The sequence below is a fragment of the Ochotona princeps genome, chromosome 21 (genome assembly GCF_030435755.1).
Source record: "Ochotona princeps isolate mOchPri1 chromosome 21, mOchPri1.hap1, whole genome shotgun sequence".
In the NCBI taxonomy this organism is placed as follows: Eukaryota; Metazoa; Chordata; class Mammalia; order Lagomorpha; family Ochotonidae; genus Ochotona; species Ochotona princeps.
Window position 1 is genome coordinate 28,174,813 of NC_080852.1, and position 17,405 is coordinate 28,192,217.

The 17,405-nt window shown below is 50.2% G+C and overlaps 2 protein-coding genes across 3 annotated transcripts; both read left to right on the plus strand.

Annotated features, from left to right (window-relative positions):
• Positions 1-776: 776 nt before the first annotated feature.
• On the plus strand, positions 777-6,093 carry LOC101517794 (serine protease 42-like). Of its 2 annotated transcripts, XR_009247379.1 has the most exons (6): positions 777-1,064; positions 1,278-1,434; positions 1,659-1,921; positions 2,739-2,899; positions 3,161-3,231; positions 5,701-5,838. XR_009247379.1 is itself a non-coding variant. In XM_036497550.2 (5 exons), the coding sequence occupies exons 1-5, from the start codon at positions 794-796 to the stop codon at positions 5,932-5,934; spliced, it is 1,086 nt and encodes a 361-aa protein (XP_036353443.2). In that variant the 5' UTR covers positions 777-793; the 3' UTR covers positions 5,935-6,093. The 2 variants fall into 2 exon arrangements, 1 of the variants encoding a protein (XP_036353443.2); XM_036497550.2 differs by lacking the exon at positions 3,161-3,231 and having other exon boundaries at positions 5,701-6,093.
• Positions 6,094-11,875: 5,782 nt separating this feature from the next.
• On the plus strand, positions 11,876-14,773 carry LOC101530275 (serine protease 44). The gene is made up of 5 exons (XM_058679172.1): positions 11,876-11,945; positions 12,272-12,434; positions 12,755-13,017; positions 13,747-13,910; positions 14,473-14,773. Exons 1-5 carry the CDS (start codon positions 11,876-11,878, stop codon positions 14,716-14,718), a joined length of 906 nt encoding a protein of 301 aa, XP_058535155.1. The 3' UTR covers positions 14,719-14,773.
• The last annotated feature ends 2,632 nt before the right edge of the window (positions 14,774-17,405 follow it).

A 17,405-nucleotide genomic window follows, 5' to 3' on the forward strand; every position in this document is an offset into this window, starting at 1 on the left:
AGGGCACAAGAGAATCCTGAAAAATTGGAGACTGAAACTGGTGAAGGGAGCCTGGCCCCTGAGGCACTCTGTATTACTCTTTTAGTTAGGCACAAGCCAGTGGCCTCACAACAGCTCAAGTGGCCACTAGCACCTGCCTGACTTGAGGGACATGATTGGAGCAGACGCCTGGCAAGGACTGGAGAGTGAGCCATCAGGGAGACTCCAGGGACCCCTCAACTAGTAAAAATGGCTTGCCCTTAAAAAGCAGTAGCTACTTTTTAAATGGGTCCCGGGCCTGGCGCAGTGGCCAAGTGACTAAAATCTTTGCCTTGAACACGCCGGGATTCCCATATGGGCACCGGTTCTAACCCCAGCTACTCCAGTTCCCACCTAGCTCCCTGTGTGTGGCCTTGGGAAGCAGTTGAGGACGGTCCAAAGCCTTGGGATCCTGCACCTGCGTGGGAGACCTGGAAGAGCTCCTGGCTCCTGGCTTCGGATCAACTCAGCTCCAGCCGCTGTGGCCTCTTCGGAAGTGAATCATGGGAGGGAAGATCTTCCTTTCTGTCTCTTCTCTCTGTATATCTGACTTTGCAATTAAAAAAAAGGGGGTCCCAGTGTAAGCGCTGTGTAACCTGGTTGCCCTCAACAACTAGGGGACTGAAGCCCTGCTATAGCAGCCACGCTGCAGAATTAAGGGCCCTCACATTTCCCACTTAAAGAGGAAGAATCTTCTGGCACCAGACCACGTGGCTGGCACGTTCCCGCCACCCCGAGGGCAGGACGCGCGCCGCCGCCACCGCGAGGGGGCGCCATGAGAGGCGCTGCCGGTACCATGGCCTGGGCCGGCGGCGGCTCCCTGGGCTTCCTGGCCTGGCTCTTGCTTTTCCAAACTCAGCTCACGGAGGCCCAGGAAGCCCGGGCGGGGACTCAGACGCCACCTTTCCCGTCACCTCTCCTCTCAGAGGGCCACAGCAGAGACCCTAGAGCCAGCTGGTGGGAACCGCTGGCTCTAGGGGTCTCGGGATCCCTGTCGACCCCCAAGGCTGGGGAGAACAACCTGAGTTTGTTGGCCTTTGACTCAGGTGACTGTCAGCGGAGAGGTCCTGGGGTGCTGTGGGGGGCATGGTGAGGGACAGGGGTAGGGGTAGAGTGTGCAGCGTTACTCCTGGCCTGCGGAGTGGGAAGCTGCTGTGGGGTTCAAGGGCATGGCCTCCACTTGGCCACCTGGGGTGGAGTACAGGGCACAAAGGAGCCAGGGCCTGTTATCTTGAGGCCCTCTGCATTGTTCTCACTAGACTGTGGCGGATCACTTGTGAAGATCGTGGGTGGAGCAGAAGCCATGGAGGGGAAGTGGCCCTGGCAGGTGAGCGTGCGGTTCGAAGACAAGCACTTGTGCGGAGGCTCTCTGATCACCTCACAGTGGGTGCTGACTGCGGCCCACTGCATTTTAAGGTGAGGGCAGCCACATATGTGGGAGCACAAGGGTTCCCCCAACATCCCATCTGCCACATTGGCAAAGCAAAATGCACCACACACACAGCGAGAAAGGGGAAGAGCTGTTGGCATATGCGAGGCTGGCAGGTGGAGCAGTTTGGAGAATGACTAAGTGGCTGGGGAGATTTGGGGTCAGATTGAAGCACAGGGTCTCTGCGAGCGGTGCGTTCTTTCTCCCACAGTAAGACCCGTTACAGTGTCAAAATGGGTAGTCGAAGCATCCATAAGGAAGACATCAGCCTGGTGATACCTATCCGGAAAATCGTTGTACACCCTGGCTTCAGAAAAACTAGAACCGTGAGAAACGACATCGCCCTTCTCTTCCTCTTCCAACCAGTGAATTTTACCTCTGCCATTCAAACAATCTGTGTCCCTTCAGAGATCTTCTGGGTGGAAGCTGGGACCAACTGCTGGGTGACTGGATGGGGCAAAACATCACAGCACGGTGAGGCCCGGAGGCAGGAGGCCAACCTAGGGGCTGGAAGTGCCCTGAAGGCTCAAAGAGGGGTAGGGCTGGGGGGCAGGAGGCAGAATCGCCAGATAGGCAAGCAGGGAGCAGGTTAGCCTCTGCTAGGGGACTGGGTCCTGGTGGGCTGCGGTGACCCCAGAAGTTGTTTTGAGGTCTTTGCTGGCAACACAAATCTGTGATGGCAGCCACTTAGGAAAAGTCATCTCTCCAGGGAACTGGAATTGCCTGGCCAGCAGCAGCGGCGTGTGGGCCAAGTTTCTTTCTGTGTATGGGTGGGATACCATGAGTGCCTGGGGGAACAGGCACTGATGCTCTGGGGGAACAGAGGCAGATCCTGTGATGTTCTCTGATGGGCAGCTTTCTGCTCCAAGGATGCTGAGCTGGAAGTCTCTGCCTTGGTAGGTAGGGAGTTTCCCAGCTCTGCGGAGAGGAGCAGAGCTACAAGACCACCTCAGGTGTGGCTATGGGTTCTCCTCTCTCTGGGAAGAGGATGCATGGCCTGAGAGTCCAGGATCCTGTCCTGGAGAGCAATGATGTCTCTGTCACTTGCTGACCCTCAGAGCGACAGGGCAGGGCTTTGCTTCCTCATTCGGCTGAGACCTTGCCTCTCCTGAAAGAGTTTTATTCCTCCTTTGACGGTTTGCTTCTTATGTGGTCTGGTTTAGGACCTTGGTTTCCCTGCTCTGCCAGCTAGGGATGCTACTTAGCATTTAGCCTTTTTGCAGAGGGCCACTGGGTGCTGGGGGCCCTGGCCACCTGTGCATCTCGACACAGCCCTGGTCTTCTTTGTCAGCGAGTGCCAAGCCTGCAGAGATGCTGCAGGAGGTGGAGCAGGAGATCATCCACTACAAACAGTGTAATGAGATGCTAAAGAACGCCTCACTCTCCAACAAAGACCTAGTCGTGGAGGGCATGATCTGTGGCTATAAGGAGGGAGGAAAGGATGCCTGTCAGGTGAGAGGGGGCCCTTTCAGCATTTCCAAGTGGCTGGACCGCCGTTGTTCAGCTGTCTCCTCCATTCACTTCTAAGTTAAGGAGACTCGGGGGAGGAAACCCTTGCGGCTCCCCAGCGATGTCCGAGGGCACTCATGGCCTGTGCGTGGGAAGCTCGGGGAGCAGATAATGTTGCTACACACTGTGTTCTTTGAGTTCCTCTCCTGTAACACTCCCCATGCCAGTGTGAGCATTATCTCCCGTTGTCTCACAACCCTGCAGCCTAGGCAGTGACCTAAACCTTCATATCCCCCGGTCGGTGAGATCCAAAGGCATTACTTCGAGGTCCTTCTGTGAGTATCTGTGGGACTCCCAGACCCCTGCTGTGCCCTCTGCACCAGCTGCCTTCCTGAGAAGGGATTGCTTAAGTGGGTTCTAGAGGAGTAGTTGGATTTCTTAGAGGAGAATTGCACTGTAGGGAGGTGCATCCATTGGTTTCTCCCCAGATGCCCACAACAGCCATGGCTGTATCAGGCTGACACTAGGGGCCAGGAATTCCATGCAGGACTCCCGTACAGGAACCAGTAACCCAATGATTTCATCTGTTACTGCTACTTACCAGGATACACCTTTACAGGAAGCTGGAGTCAGGCATGGGAGGAAGGTATCAAATCTAGGAATCAATGTGGCATGTGTCTTAACCACCTGCTCCAGAGGGCATTCACAATAACAATTATTTTCTTAATGTATTTAAAAGGTGGGGGGAGAGAGAAAGAGATAAAAATCTTTCTTTAACTCACTCCCAAAACATGTGAAACAGCTTGGAGTAGGCTAGATTCAAGCTGGGAGCAAGGAGTTTGACTGAAATTTCTATGCAACAGGAAGTCAACCACCTGAACCATCACCCACTGCCCTTCAGGGTGCACATCAAGAGGAAAGTGTATTGGAAGAGGATATAAGACTGAATTCTAGGGACTCTGATATTGAAATCAGGCATCTCAAGTGATGGCCTAACCCACTGCACCTTTCTTCCTCCTACTCCTCCTTCAACATGTATTTATTTATTTCAATGATTCATTATTTTTATCTGAAAGGCAGAGTTACACAGAGAGAGGACAGACAGACACAGAACTTCCATCCTCTGGCTCACTCCTCACATGGCCACAGTAGCTGGAGCTGAACTGATCTGAAGTCAGGAACCAGGAGCTTCCTTTCGGTCTCCCATGTGCATACAGTGTCCCAAAGGCTTGGGCCGTCCACCACTGCTTTCCTAGGTCATGAGCAGGGAGCTGAATAGGGCAGGACCCAAACTGGCAACCATATGTGATAGCAACATTATAAGCAGAAGCTTATCCTGCTGTACCACTGTACCAGCCCTATAGAGATTTATCTATTCAAGTCAGTTAAGACATATGCACACACACACACACACACAACAGAGAGAGAGAGAGAGAGAGAGAGAGAGAGAGAGAGAGAGATTGGTTTACTGCTCAAATGACCACAATGGCCAGAACTAGTCTGGTCCAAAACCAGGAGCTTTGTCTGAGTCTCTCCTACATAGGTGCAGCGGCCCAAGGCCTTGGGCCATCATTTGCTGCTTTCCAGGCCATTAGTAGGGTGCTGGATCGAAAGTGAGCAGCTAGGACTTGAACCAGCAGCTGTTATGGGATGCTGTCCCTGCACGTGGTAGCTTTCCTCACCGTGCTGCAGTGCTGGCACCTGGGAGGCACTTCTTAAGGAAATATTTGACAAATCAGGAGCAGTGAGGTGCTCCTGACCAAGGAGGTGGATTGAAATTTGAATATGTGCATCCTGCAATGTTATATCAAGTTTTTGATTTTAGTCTGGTAAGACTTGGAGGTGGGGCTGATGAACACGATCATTGTTTGCCTTTCAGATGAATGGATCCTTTAGTGATGTGTTGCATGGACTGAAGACTATGAGCTTATTTTTATCATGTAAACAATAATATTGAGACCCAAACAGGGCCTAGGCAGTGAAGAGGTCTAAGGATGTGTGTTTGAGCTCTAGGTGACTGTCACCTGTTTTGGGGGGGGGAGAAACGGGGGGAGTGAGGGAGAGGCTGAGATATGATTGGAGGCGAGGCCAATGGAGCAGGTTTGGGAAGAGACATAAGGAGTTTTACTTGAGTTGGGGTGTGTACAGGGGATCCCTAAGAGTGGAACTCAACATGTGGAAGGAAATTGCTTTAGAGGACAGGAGTACTTAAGAAACTTTTGGCTAAATAGAAGGATTCGAGGGCACCACCTTACAGACGTGACATTCACAGTGTTTAACGGCATCTCCAGTAACCTGAGAAATGATCAGTCGTAATTGCCTCTGGGATATTAAACTTTTTCCATGGGTGGGAATTCAGCGCAGCAAACAGGCGCTGTTCGGTACACCTGCATTCTATAAGAAGAGTGCCTGGATTCAAGGCCCAGCTTTGCCCTTGATTCTAGCCTCCTGCTATTGCAGACCCTGGGAGGCAGCTGGTGATGACTCGAATATGTGGGTCCCCTGCTACCCATGCAGGAGACCCAGATGGAGTTTGGGTGGGGGTGGAGGCGCTTTCTCTGCCCGTGCCTCTGCCACTCAAATAAATAAATTGAAAAGTTTGACCATTAGTTTTTCAATATGTGAGTATTCCCACATTCCCCTATTCAATTCTCCTACTCACAGAAGCCTGAGTCTGGAGGGTTTTTGGGGTCTTGGGGAAACCCCATGTGCACCTGTTTCTGCAGCTCCTTCTAGTACAGACAGCCTGCTCTGAGGTGAGTTCCCCTAACATTCCTGAAGTTCATTTCTTTCTCTTTCTCCAGGGAGATTCTGGGGGCCCCATGATGTGTGAATTTAATAAAACGTGGGTCCAGGTGGGGATTGTGAGCTGGGGCATTGGTTGTGGTCGTGAAAAACTTCCTGGAGTCTATACAGATGTTCGCTTCTACAGTAAGTGGCTGATCTCAGTGGTGAACCAGGCTGCCCATATCTATCCAGGGGTCTTTCTCTGCCTCCTCCTGGGTCTGGTGCTGCTCTATAGCATAGCATCCTGGTGATCTTGGAACAAGGTCACCATCACATCCACTCCCCTCCTGCTTCTGAGTCTCACACTTCCATGTCCTCTCCCTCCCAACCTCGCATTTCTTTCCAATGATCTTGCCTCACATTCTGGTTTGGGATCTATCAACTCCATGGAGATTCATATAGTAAAGTGTGGCCTGCCTTGGCCACACCCACAGCCGGGCTGTGCACTTCCTGGTGGGGAAAGAGGGAGTGAACTGATCAAGCTATGGGACAGCTGACTTGCCAGTCAGAGCATGATGGCCTTTGGACGTCTTGGAGAAGACTTACCGAAGAAAGAAACATCGCATCGGCGAAACAAGCCCTAGACGTGGCTCTGAGTTTAGCGCTGTCAACCTGAGACTTTGTCACACAACCTGCTTGGCGATGCTCAGAGGGAGTGAAGGAAGCATCGCTGTAGAGGCATGAAGCCCGAGACTGCAGTATTTGGCTTTGTTGTCTGGGGCTAGGGCAGGTTCCCCTGTACCCCAGTGAGGACCCATCTGTTATTGGACAGCCTCAGGCACATAGGCCTTCTCAGGGCACCCCTTTTCTTGGTGTCTCAATGGCTACATCCATGGACGCCACCCCAGGTTTGTGGGGAGGCAGTGATGGAGTGTGCAGGTTTCAGATGTGAACTGAATAAATGTTTGGAGGGTATTTCCTACTGTGTGCTGAAGCTCTGCTCCCCTGGGCTGTGTGGCCTAAGGTGTTGTTGATATTATCTGCTTGTTTTCATGATATTTGAAAGGCAAATATAGATGGAGGGAGAGCTTTCATTGGCTGTCACTTCCCAAAGTCCCACAAGAGTCTGAGCTGGGCCAGGCTGAAACCAGAAGTCTGGAACTCTGTCTGGGTCTCCCACTTGGGTGGTAGGGGACCCCCAATACTTGAGCCATCAGCTGCTGCCTTCCAGGATGCACATTAGCAAGAGGCTGGGTTGGAAGCGGAGCAGTGGGAGATGTGAACCAGGCCCTGCAATATGGGGTTATTAGGTTCTGTGGTTTGTGCTCCTTAGTAGCCCATTCCCATGTCTGCGTGGAGCTTTGTGGCTGAGCTTGCTACTCATAGTATCTGGGGAAGAGGAAGAGAGCGAGACCCTGGCAGCAGGGGTGGGATCACCATTCCCCATTTTCTGCTGGTTTCTCCCTGGTCCCTATAAGTGGAACCATCTCTGGTCAGGCTCCAATGAAAAGGAAAGGCTCAAGGTTGGGGAGATGATGGGCTGGGTGCTTGCCGTGTCTCTGGTACTCGTGGTCCCCCTGCAGGTCTTTGTTGCTGAAGAGCACAACTTGCTGTCAGTTTCTTTGTTCAAGAAACTTGCAGGTTGTCTCCCCTGGGGAGCGAAAGGTGTGTTTTGCATGTGGGATGGCAGGTGCAGATGAAAGAGAGTTACAGAGAGGGAGGTAGGGACACACACACACACACACACACACACACACACACGGGGTGTGGGGGAAGAGAGAATCTTCCATCTGCTGGTTCACTCCCCAAACGGCTGCGTGAATGGAGCTGAGCTGATCAGGAGCCAGGAGCTTCTTCAAGGTCTCCCATGTGGGTACAGGGTGCCAAGGACTTGAACCATCCTCCACTGGTTTCCTAGGTCATAAGCAGCGGACTGGAACACCAACCTCTGCCTATATGGGAGGCCAGCGCCCGTACAGGAGTTTAGCCTAGTATGTCATGGCGCTGGCTCCTAATTAGAACTTTTTGAAGACTTTTCTAAATTGGCTGTACCATTTTACAGTCTGATGAGCAGTGAGTGAGCGTTCTGGTAGATTCACATTCTCAGCAGTAGTTTTATTTGTCCAATTATAACAGGTGTGAAATGGTTTTTCACAGAAATTTACATTTGCATTTCCCTGTAACTGATGAAAATGAACACCTTTCTGTGGGGTGTTGATCAATTTGTATACCTTTTTAAAAATATTTTATTTGAAAGGCAAAGTGATGGAGAGGGAGAAACAGACCTCATATCTGTTGGTTCACTCCCTCCTAAGTGGCTACAACAGTTGGAACTGACCAAGCTGAAGCCAGGAGGCAGGAATTTCATCTCAGTCTCCCATGTAGGTGCAAGGATCAAAGTAGTTGGACCATCTTCTGCTTTCCCAGGAGATTTAGCAGGGAGCTGGTCAGAAATGGAGCAGCCGGGACACAACCAGCCCTCGACATGGGATGCCAGCATCTCAAGCAATGGCTTCACCCACTTTACCACAACACTGCCCCCCCACTGATCTTCTTTTATGAAGTGTCTTTTCAAATGTTTTGCTCATCTTTAGTAAGTAGGATTTTTATTACTAATTTGTAGATAATTTTTTTCATATATTTTTCCATATATTTTCATATATATTTATTTCATATATTTTATTCCCTTTCTCAAATGGAGGTTGCACAAATTCTCCTATTTTATCTCCTATAAGCTTTCTGGTTTTCGTTTTTACATGTAGGCCTATGATGTACACATGAGTTTTTGTGTTTGTAATGAGAAAAGTATATTTTTCATACCTTTAACGTTTATTCATTTTTTTACAGTACCATTTGCTGAAAATGCATTTGTTTTCACATTAATTTACAATACTAATTGACAGTATATATTTATTGCCTTTTTCTGGACTCTCTTCAGTTTTTTCTTTAAGATTTTTTTTTTATTGGAAAGTCAGATATACAAAGAGAGATAGACAGGAAGATCTTCCATCTGATGATTCACTTCCCAAGTGGCTACAGCAGCTAGAGCTGAGCCGATCCAAAGCCAGGAGCCAGGAGTCTCTTCTGGGTCTTCCACACAGGTGCAGGGTCCTAAGGCTTTGGGCCGTCCTTGACTGCTTTCCCAGGACACAGGCAGGGAGCTGGATGGGAAGTGGGGTCGCTGGGAGTAGAACTGACGCCCACATTGATCCCGACGTGTGCAAGACGAGGACTTTAGCTACCAGGCTACTGCGCTGGGCCCAGTTTTTTTAAACTATACTTTCTTGTAAAGATTCACTTATTTATTTTTATTTGAAAGTCAGATAAGCAGAGAGGAAGATCTTCTGTCCAATGGCCCACTCCCTAAGTGACCGCAACAGCTAAAGCTGAGCTAATCCTAAGCCAGGAGCCAGGAGCTTCTTCCAGGTCTCCCAAATGGGTACAAGGTCCCAAGGCCTTGGGATATCCTCAACTGCTTTCACAGGCCAACAAGCAGGAAGCTGGATGGGAAGCAGGGCTGCCGGGATTAGAACTGGCACCCATTTGGGATCCCAGCATATGCAAGGCAAGGACATTTCATGGATGCTGGGTGAGGGAGACCATCTGTGGCAGCAAGGTCAGAGGGACTCAGGAAGATGTGCTGGCACTGAGTCCCCGTATTTCTAATTTGGGATGTCAAATTATCTTGTGGTTCCTGTCCGTTGGACTTGTAAGGCTTACACAGGGAATTCTGGGATCACGGACACACGGGTTGGATCGGGCCTCTTGGCTGATGTGGCCTACTCCAAAGTGTGTGGGTTTCTGAAACCCTCCTGTCTCAGATTTTGCCAACAGAGACCCCTGAGATGCAGCTGATGCTGCCAACAGAGGAGCTGTCCAATGGTGGAGAAAGAGGTTGACGTCGCTGCGCACCGCCCTCCTGCGAACATCACCGTTGGGATGATGGTCACTCATGCCTTCTCTCTGGTTCTCATTCCAAAGCAGTAGAGATGCCAAAATTCCTATGAAGCTGGACGCCTGGAACAAAAGGTGGTCTTTTCTCTCTTACTGTTATGTGCCATGCTCTGTAGGATAATCATGGGAGAAAGTTGCTGTTTTCTTAACAAGGACAGACTAAGCTTGGTGATCATGACAGTTTTTGTGAAATTTCTCCTTTAAATCCTTATTGTGTAAATCTGATGCATCAGTTCTTTGAGATCTTTTTTGACCCTCACAAACAAACAAACAAAACCTTTCTTTATCTTTCTAAAAGCATTAACCTCTCCATTGTTGACATGTTTCTTGGCTATTTGGGTTTCCTCAGTCATACTTTCAAGGTATGTGCTATTTCAGAGTGGTTTTCAATTCTTTCTTTATTCTCAATTCTGGTTCTTCATTGACTTTTTTTGCTTAAGATTTTTTTAAAGATATATTTTATTTTTCTGGAAAGGCAGATCAGATTTATGGAGAGAAGAGAGACAGAAAGACCTTTCATTCACAGGTTCACTCCTTAAATGGCTGCAACAGCCAGAGCTGAGCTGAGCTGAAGCCAGGAGCGTCATCAGAGTCTCCTTTGTGGGTAGCAGGGGCCCAGGTGCTGGGGCCATTGTCCACTGCTTTTCCCAGGCCATTAGCAGGGAGCTGGGACAGAAGTGGAGCAGCCAGGACATGAACTGACACCGTATGGGTTGCCAGGGCCACAGGTGGTGACTTTATTTGTCATCCTACCACATCAGCCCTAAGATCCTTTTACTTCATTAAAAAAAAATTAATGTATTTATTTGAGAGGAACCTGGAACTCCACCCAGGCCTCCCATGTGGAAACCAAGAACTTGGGTGATCTCCCCAGGTGCTTTAGCAGGGAGCTAGATTGGAAGTGGAGTAGCTGGGACTGAAACTGACACTCATACGGGATGCCATATCATGGGTGGAGCTATGCGGTGGCTTAAAATGCTGAGCCGCAATGCCAGCGCTTTAATTTAATTTGAACAGTGCCATGTAAGGCAACATAATCACAGGTTCCATGGATTGGGATGCACATTTTTTAGAGCTGTAAAGATGTCTACTTCAGGGTCATTTCCAGATGTTGGCAGTTGTGGCTAAAGGTAAACTCTGTAAAGATTTGTGTTTTTGGGCCTGGCAGCGTGGCCTAGGAGTTAAAGTCCTCGCCTTCAGCGCGCCCGGAATCCCTTATTGGCGCCGGTTCCAATCCTGGCAGCTTCACTCCCCATCCAGCTCACTGCTTGTGGCCTGGGAAAGCAGTCGAGGATGGTCCAAAGCCTTGGGACCCTGCACCCATGTGGGAGACATGGAAGATGTTCCTGGTTCCTGGCTTAGGATTGCCGCAGCACTGACCGTTGCAGCCTCTTGGGGAGTGAATTAATGGATGGAAGATCTTCCTCTCTGTCTCTCCTCCTCTTTGTATATCTGACTCTGTAATAAAAATAAATAAATCTTTAAAAAAAGATTTGTGTTTTTTCTTGTGTGTGTGAACATAAAACCCTATTTCTCCGGGCTAATTGTCCAGGAGTATAGTTGATGGGTCATATGGTGATTGCACATTATGTAAAAACTTGCCAGTCTATTTTCCAGAGTGGCTGTAATATTTTATATTTTCCTCCAAGGGACATTCCTTGTCAGTATTTGGTGTCTTTACACTTTTTAAAAATTAAATTCTAGCCAGATGTGCTGATTTTAACTTGTTTTTTTGCTAATGGCTAAAGATGCTGAGCAAACTTTTCCTGTGGATGTTCAAAACGCAGCTCTCTGACAGTGGTTAGTCATGGTAGGGTGTTTCCATTTTGACTGCAAACCAGTGAGGTTCTAGGAAAGCCCAGGCATAATGTGTGCCTGGGGACAGCTGCGTTTTGGGAACACAGGCCGGCAGGGTCGCACCTGCTCCCAAGCCGTGGCACAACTCCACCGGTGGGCGCCTGGTCTCCCGCGAAGGGGTGAAAGACTCTCTGGCCATGCCCTGCCCAGGCCACGCCCACGCCCCGCCCACGCCCCGCTCCTGCCCACGTGGCCAGTGCATTTCCCGCCAACACCAGGTCGGTCTACGCAGCGCGCACAGCGCTGTGAGAGAGCGCCAGGAGAGGCACTTATTTGCTGGTGCTGATGGCGTTGGCTGGCTGCGGCTTCCTGGGCCTCCTGGCCTGTCTCTTTCTCCTTCAGTCCCGGCTCAGCAAGGCCCCGTGCGCTGGAGCGGAGGCCGGGACAGCCGTGTTTACCCCTTCTCCTCTCCCCTCAGCGGTGAGCCACAGGGACCTCGGGATGGAATCGCTCACTCCCGTAACCCCGACACCCCCAAATGCAGATACTGTACCTGGAGACATAAACCCAGGTATGCTTATTTCACGGAATGTTTGGGGGCCCTGCCTTGCTCCTGGGAACTGGCCTTCTCTGAGGGGGTTGGGCCCCTGTTCTAGAAGGGTGTGTGTGAGAGGGGCGGGGAGGGCATTGAATGGCCCCAGCCGCCCTTGAGGTCTAAGGAAACCGAGGCCTTCTGTGGTCAGTCTTAGAGGGACACACACAGCTGCTCTGAAGGGTAGGAGGTGGTGTGGCCTTGCTGGGAGAGCTTCAGCGGGTCCTGGTGGGGGTGGGGCTGAGGTGGGGTCAGCGGCAGGCAGCAACTGCCTTACTTTTTGGCCCCCTTCCTTCACTGTTTAGCTTCAGGCTGCGGCCACAGAGTTGTGAGGATAATTGGCGGAGTGCCAGCCCCAGAGAGGAAGTGGCCCTGGCAGGTGAGCCTCCAGATTGATAATGAACACATATGTGGAGGCTCCCTCATCTCCCATCAGTGGGTCCTGACTGCCAGCCACTGTATCATCGGGTGAGTGGGACTGAGCTATATGGGCCCCCTGAGCCATTGACCTGCAGCTCACACCCTCTTGTCTGAGCTTCCTTCCCCTCCTTTGATAAAAGTGGGGGATGAAGGGTGGGTGATGTCTCCATAGTTACTCAGTTGGGGTGAGATGTGAGAGTTGGCATTTCTACCAAACCCCAAGTGATGTGTGCTGCTGCTGGGCTCTGGTGGGGGAAACTCCAAGGGGAGTAGTCAGGGGTCCTGGGAGGGGCTGTGTGGTGGTTGATGGCTGGCCTGGGGATGGAGTGGAGGGGCAATGTGTGGACCCTGCAGGCTCTCCCACACAGCTTTATGGACTACACGGTGAAGCTGGGAGATGTCAACATTGGTAATAAGAGTACGGCAACCGTGGTTCCCGTGCGAGACATTGTCATACACTACGACTACACTTCTACGGGGACTATCAGGCATGATATTGCACTTGCTCTGCTCGACTTCCCTGTGAACTACTCCTCGTACATTCAGCCCATTTGCCTCCCCGAGAAGACTTTCATGGTGCCAACTGATACTGCATGCTGGGTAACTGGATGGGGTAAACTACATGAAGCAGGTGAGGCTACCAAGTAAGATGGCTTCAACTTGAGAGGTTTGCCCAGTGCCCTGGGCTCAGCCTACAAATTGGAAGAAGGGACAGAGAGACAGATTCTCTAGCAGAGGAGTAGAGAAGATGTTGCCAGGGAGTTAAACCACAGTTGATGCATTTCTGCTGATTTGGCCTGACCTGTGGGCATGGGTACCGAGTGTAGTATGTTCCGCCCCGGGAGGAATTTTTTTAGCTTAGAGTGTCATGAGCTGTCTGGCACTTTGTCTTTCCCAGTGGATGCCCTTTTGTAGATGTAGGGCTTCCTGTATGTGAGAGTCCGGAGAACTTTGAGTGAGGCTGCAGGGGGAGAACTGGAATCTGGACCTTGGAGTTGTTACCCATTCAAGAATCCGATCCTGCTCTAGAAAGCTTTGATGCTTTACTGACACACAGGGATCCCTGTCACTATTGCCACTGCTACTCACATCCATACCTGGTTTTGATTTCTCAGGCTTGGCCTTCCCTCTGCTGGTCTCCCTGGGCAGGCCCTGTCTGGGTTTGCATCTTATGTCCCCTTCTACCCTCATCGCTGCGGGGGCTTATTCCTCTAGTGTCAAACAGCGACAGTGTCAGATGCCCACAAGAATACCTGCTTGTGAACACACTGTACTTGAAATGTAGGCGTGGATTCTGGTGACTCTACTCCTGCCCTGTCTGCCTTCCGCAGATCAACTCACTTCTCCTTTGTCTCTCCAGATCCATCAAACAAGGCACCAGAGCACCTTCAGGAGGTTGAGTTAAGCATTATGCGCTACAAGGAATGCAATAAATTACTCAAAAGACTGATGAACAGTAGAAGTGACGTGACCCAAGAAGGGACTGTCTGTGGCTATAGTGAATTAGGAAAGGACTCTTGCCAGGTCAGTTGCTGGGCCCCATGCTGCCTTGACTTACACCTGTCTCCTCCAAGTTTTCTCATTCCCAGGCAGTAGAACCTAGGTGACTTGCCTAGTCCTGTACTCACCCTTCTTCAATTTGGTGAAATGTGAGAACTCTCCCCTGGGCTAGTCTGAGCCAGTCTTCCTGGAGAGAAAGACTGTTCTACCTACAGGGGTTTGGAGGTGGGACCAGGGCGAATCAGGCAGATGATACTGATCATACCAAGTTCTGTGTTTTTCTCCCCCCTAGTGTGTTAACTGAACTTGGGCAAGCACTTTACTCGCTATTTTCTCAAAGTAGATACCTTTTCTATGCTTATATTCAGATTTTTTTTTTTAGCACACAGTTTTGCTTGAACAGGTACACAGTATTGTTAAGAAGTTTAAATTCACGTAGCTCAGATTCATGGAAGCCAAGAGCTACCGGTTCCTTTGGAATGTCCAGAGATGCCCCTTCTGAGCTTCATTTGGAGCCCCTAAACAGTACTCAGCCTGCTCTGACGTGGATGTATTTCATGCCTGCGGTTTCTCTTTCTCTCCTCAGGGAGATTCTGGGGGGCCCTTGGTCTGTGAATTTAATAAAACGTGGATTCAGGTGGGAATCGTGAGCTGGGGCGTCGGCTGTGGTCGTCAAGGCTATCCTGGAGTGTACACGGAAGTTAGTTTTTATATGGACTGGGTCAAAAGACTTATGAATCAAGCTACGTGTCTGGATTCATCTGCCTTCTTCATCCTGTTCCTGTGTCTGATGCTGACACCCGGCTTCCTGATAACTCTGTGGTCACCCTAGCCCACTCCCCCTGTTGTTTCTTAGTCTTGTACTTCACAATAAATTTCCAACAGCATCCTGTTCTATCTCAGTGCCCTTTCTTGAAATCCAGTGAGGATTCCTTTTTTTCAAATTTATTTATTTTTATTGGAAAGTCAGATATATAGAGAGGAGGAAAGACAGAGAGGAAGATCTTCCATCCATTAATTCACTCCCCAAGAGGCCTCAACGGCCGGTGCTGTGCCAATCTGAAGCCAGGAGCCAGGAACTTCTTCCTCCAGGTCTCCCACATGGGTGCAGGGTACTAAGGCGTTGGGCCGTCCTTGACTGCTTTCCCAGGCCACAGCAGGGGAGCTGGATGGGAAGCAGGGCTGTAGGGATTAGAACCAGTGCCCATATGGGATCCTGGCATGTTCAAGGTGAGAACTTTAGCTCCTAGGCCACCATGCCAACCCAAGAAAGAGATTTTATAGTGTTCTGGCCTAGAGTGGGTATTACTTCGCTCAGCTGTGCTTAGCAATGGCGCTGTGCCCTGGCGGGAAGGAGCGATGAACTGATGGGGCTACAGCGTCAGAAGACCTGACTGGTGGAGCAGGATGACATGGCCATTATTGAAAACAACGCTTGAAAAAGAAACTTCATCAGCGGTGAACAAAAGACCCAGACCGGACTCTGCCTTCAGGACACTCAGCCAGAACTGTCAAATCAGACCCACTGTGAGGATTGTTCAGGCAGAAGTTTGAGGCCACAAATTAGAAGTAGATTATAAGTAGGTGGGATTCTTAGATAAAGGGAACTGGAGGCTGGTGGGCTGCTTGTCCTTAGGAGCGAGCACCCCCAACAGGGAGCATTTCCAGTGCCCAGATTGGGATTGTGACGTCTTGTTGTGAGAAGCAGGGCTTCCTGGAGAGGTGACCCCAAAAAAGGACAGGTGTGCGATGGGGCTGAGAGCTCCTGTCCCAGCAGAGGGCGAGAAAGCACTCCCAGACACCTATGATCATGTCCTTTGACCCAGGCCTCCCCTCCCCTGGAAGAACCCCATAGTGAGGGGTGGTGTCCTGCTCTGTCCCCTGAGACAGTGCCAGCCACCCCCACTCCTGGAGACACTGAGTCACAGCTGCACCTGTCACCCATAGTGCACCAGGTGCAGGGAAGGGATTCCCTCAGGTGATGTCCTGGTCAGCAATTGTCATGGCCACAGACTGGTTGCAGGGAAGTAAGACCCAGGGTCCTTCCCTGATGTGGGCTTGATAGAGGAGTTGTTGTGCGGGTAGTTGGGACCTCAGTGCCACTGCCTTGTGGTTCAGCTCCTGTCCTTGCCTAGTCATCTGCTGTTCAGTTCCCAACATGTGTGACTCCCAGGAGTGTTCTCAGCCAACAATTGCACATCACAGTATCTCAGGGTCTGTCAGAGACACTTGGATTTTCTAACTGCAGGAGGTTGGACAGCTTGACCATCAAAAGGTAGTGATAGGAATCTGAACTAGGGGCCTGGCTGCGTGGCCTAGCGACTAAGGTCTGTGGCCCAAGTTAACAGAGTATATTATGGACGATCCTATTTATTAAAGATTTCATATTTACAAATTCATCGGCATGGTAAAATTTGTTTTAATCCTAATGTTGGTTTAGGGTTCTGACTAAACTCGAGGCATGAGATGGTCTACTTCTCTTGTTGTTTATAATGTACTGCATTATTTATACAATATGCTAGTTCTAGGCATTCTGTTCTCTTGCTGCCTGGTAGTCCCAAGTGCAAATGCCCTTGTGGGTGTGTGTGTGTTTCGTGGAGAAAGCAGGTGTGTTAGGCAAGGTTTGCTCCCATGTTACGGTGTGTGCTGTGGTGACAGCAGCCATGAAATCAGTGAACCAAAACTTGGTGTTAAATGAGGAAAGCACCTAAAGCAAGGTTGTGGGTGAATGTTGAGAACACTGATACCGAATCTCCCGGGCATCTTGCCATATTTCTGGAGAGACAGTGATTCGTAGTAGTTAAGTTGGTGCTTGTGGTGCCTTTCTCAGTTTCTGTGACTGTAAGAGTGCCACTGTTGGCCTCACCGTTTGGTTGGTTCTGTGGGCAGTGGTGATGGTTTAGCCTGAGTTAGCTGTCATGGCTGCATGCACGTGGTGGCTACTGCGTTGCCCTGATGTGCCATGAAGGAGGCCTTTTTCTCCAGTGGGTGGTGATGTGGGAGGCCAGCCAGGGGTAACTCAGCTTCCTGCCTGGGCTTCTGGCTCTGTGGTGGCTGGAGCTGGAGGACTCAGGTCTGAGGGGGTCCAGAGGGTGGAAAACAAGCGACAGCACCTCCTGCTGGTGAGTTCAGAGTTTGTACCCCTCCCTTCTGGCACCTTGTTTGTGAGAGCAAATCACAAGCTGAGGATGGGGAAAAGTCACATTTTTTTTTTTTAATAACAGAGATGTACAATATTGTGACTATACTTTGTAGTGTATTGCTAAGAACTACCACTGAGTATTACAACTTAGATTAAAATGGATGGTCTTTGTACATTTCCCAATGTGTCAAGGAGAGATTATGCAGTTGTAAGACCACACTATTCTCAATCCCCAGTGGATTTATAGATCTGGGCACACATGAAGAAAATCTGGTCACAGTTCCATTGAAAATCTCCTGACATCACTGTGTCCTTCACTCCCCATGTGGGAGACCTGGATGGGGTTTTAGATTCTTGGCTTTCTCTTAGTTCAGGTC

Excerpts from the sequence above, each read along its gene's own strand:
- LOC101530275 (XM_058679172.1), top strand. The coding sequence starts at position 11,876 with ATGGAATCGCTCACTCCCGTAACCCCGACACCCCCAAATGCAGATACT. Across the intron at positions 11,946-12,271 it reads ACCTGGAGACATAAACCCAG|CTTCAGGCTGCGGCCACAGA; the intron begins GTATGCTTATTT and ends TTCACTGTTTAG. Across the intron at positions 13,911-14,472 it reads TAGGAAAGGACTCTTGCCAG|GGAGATTCTGGGGGGCCCTT; the intron begins GTCAGTTGCTGG and ends TTCTCTCCTCAG.
- LOC101517794 (XM_036497550.2), top strand. The coding sequence starts at position 794 with ATGAGAGGCGCTGCCGGTACCATGGCCTGGGCCGGCGGCGGCTCCCTG. Across the intron at positions 1,065-1,277 it reads TTTGTTGGCCTTTGACTCAG|ACTGTGGCGGATCACTTGTG; the intron begins GTGACTGTCAGC and ends TGTTCTCACTAG. Across the intron at positions 1,922-2,738 it reads GGGCAAAACATCACAGCACG|CGAGTGCCAAGCCTGCAGAG; the intron begins GTGAGGCCCGGA and ends CTTCTTTGTCAG.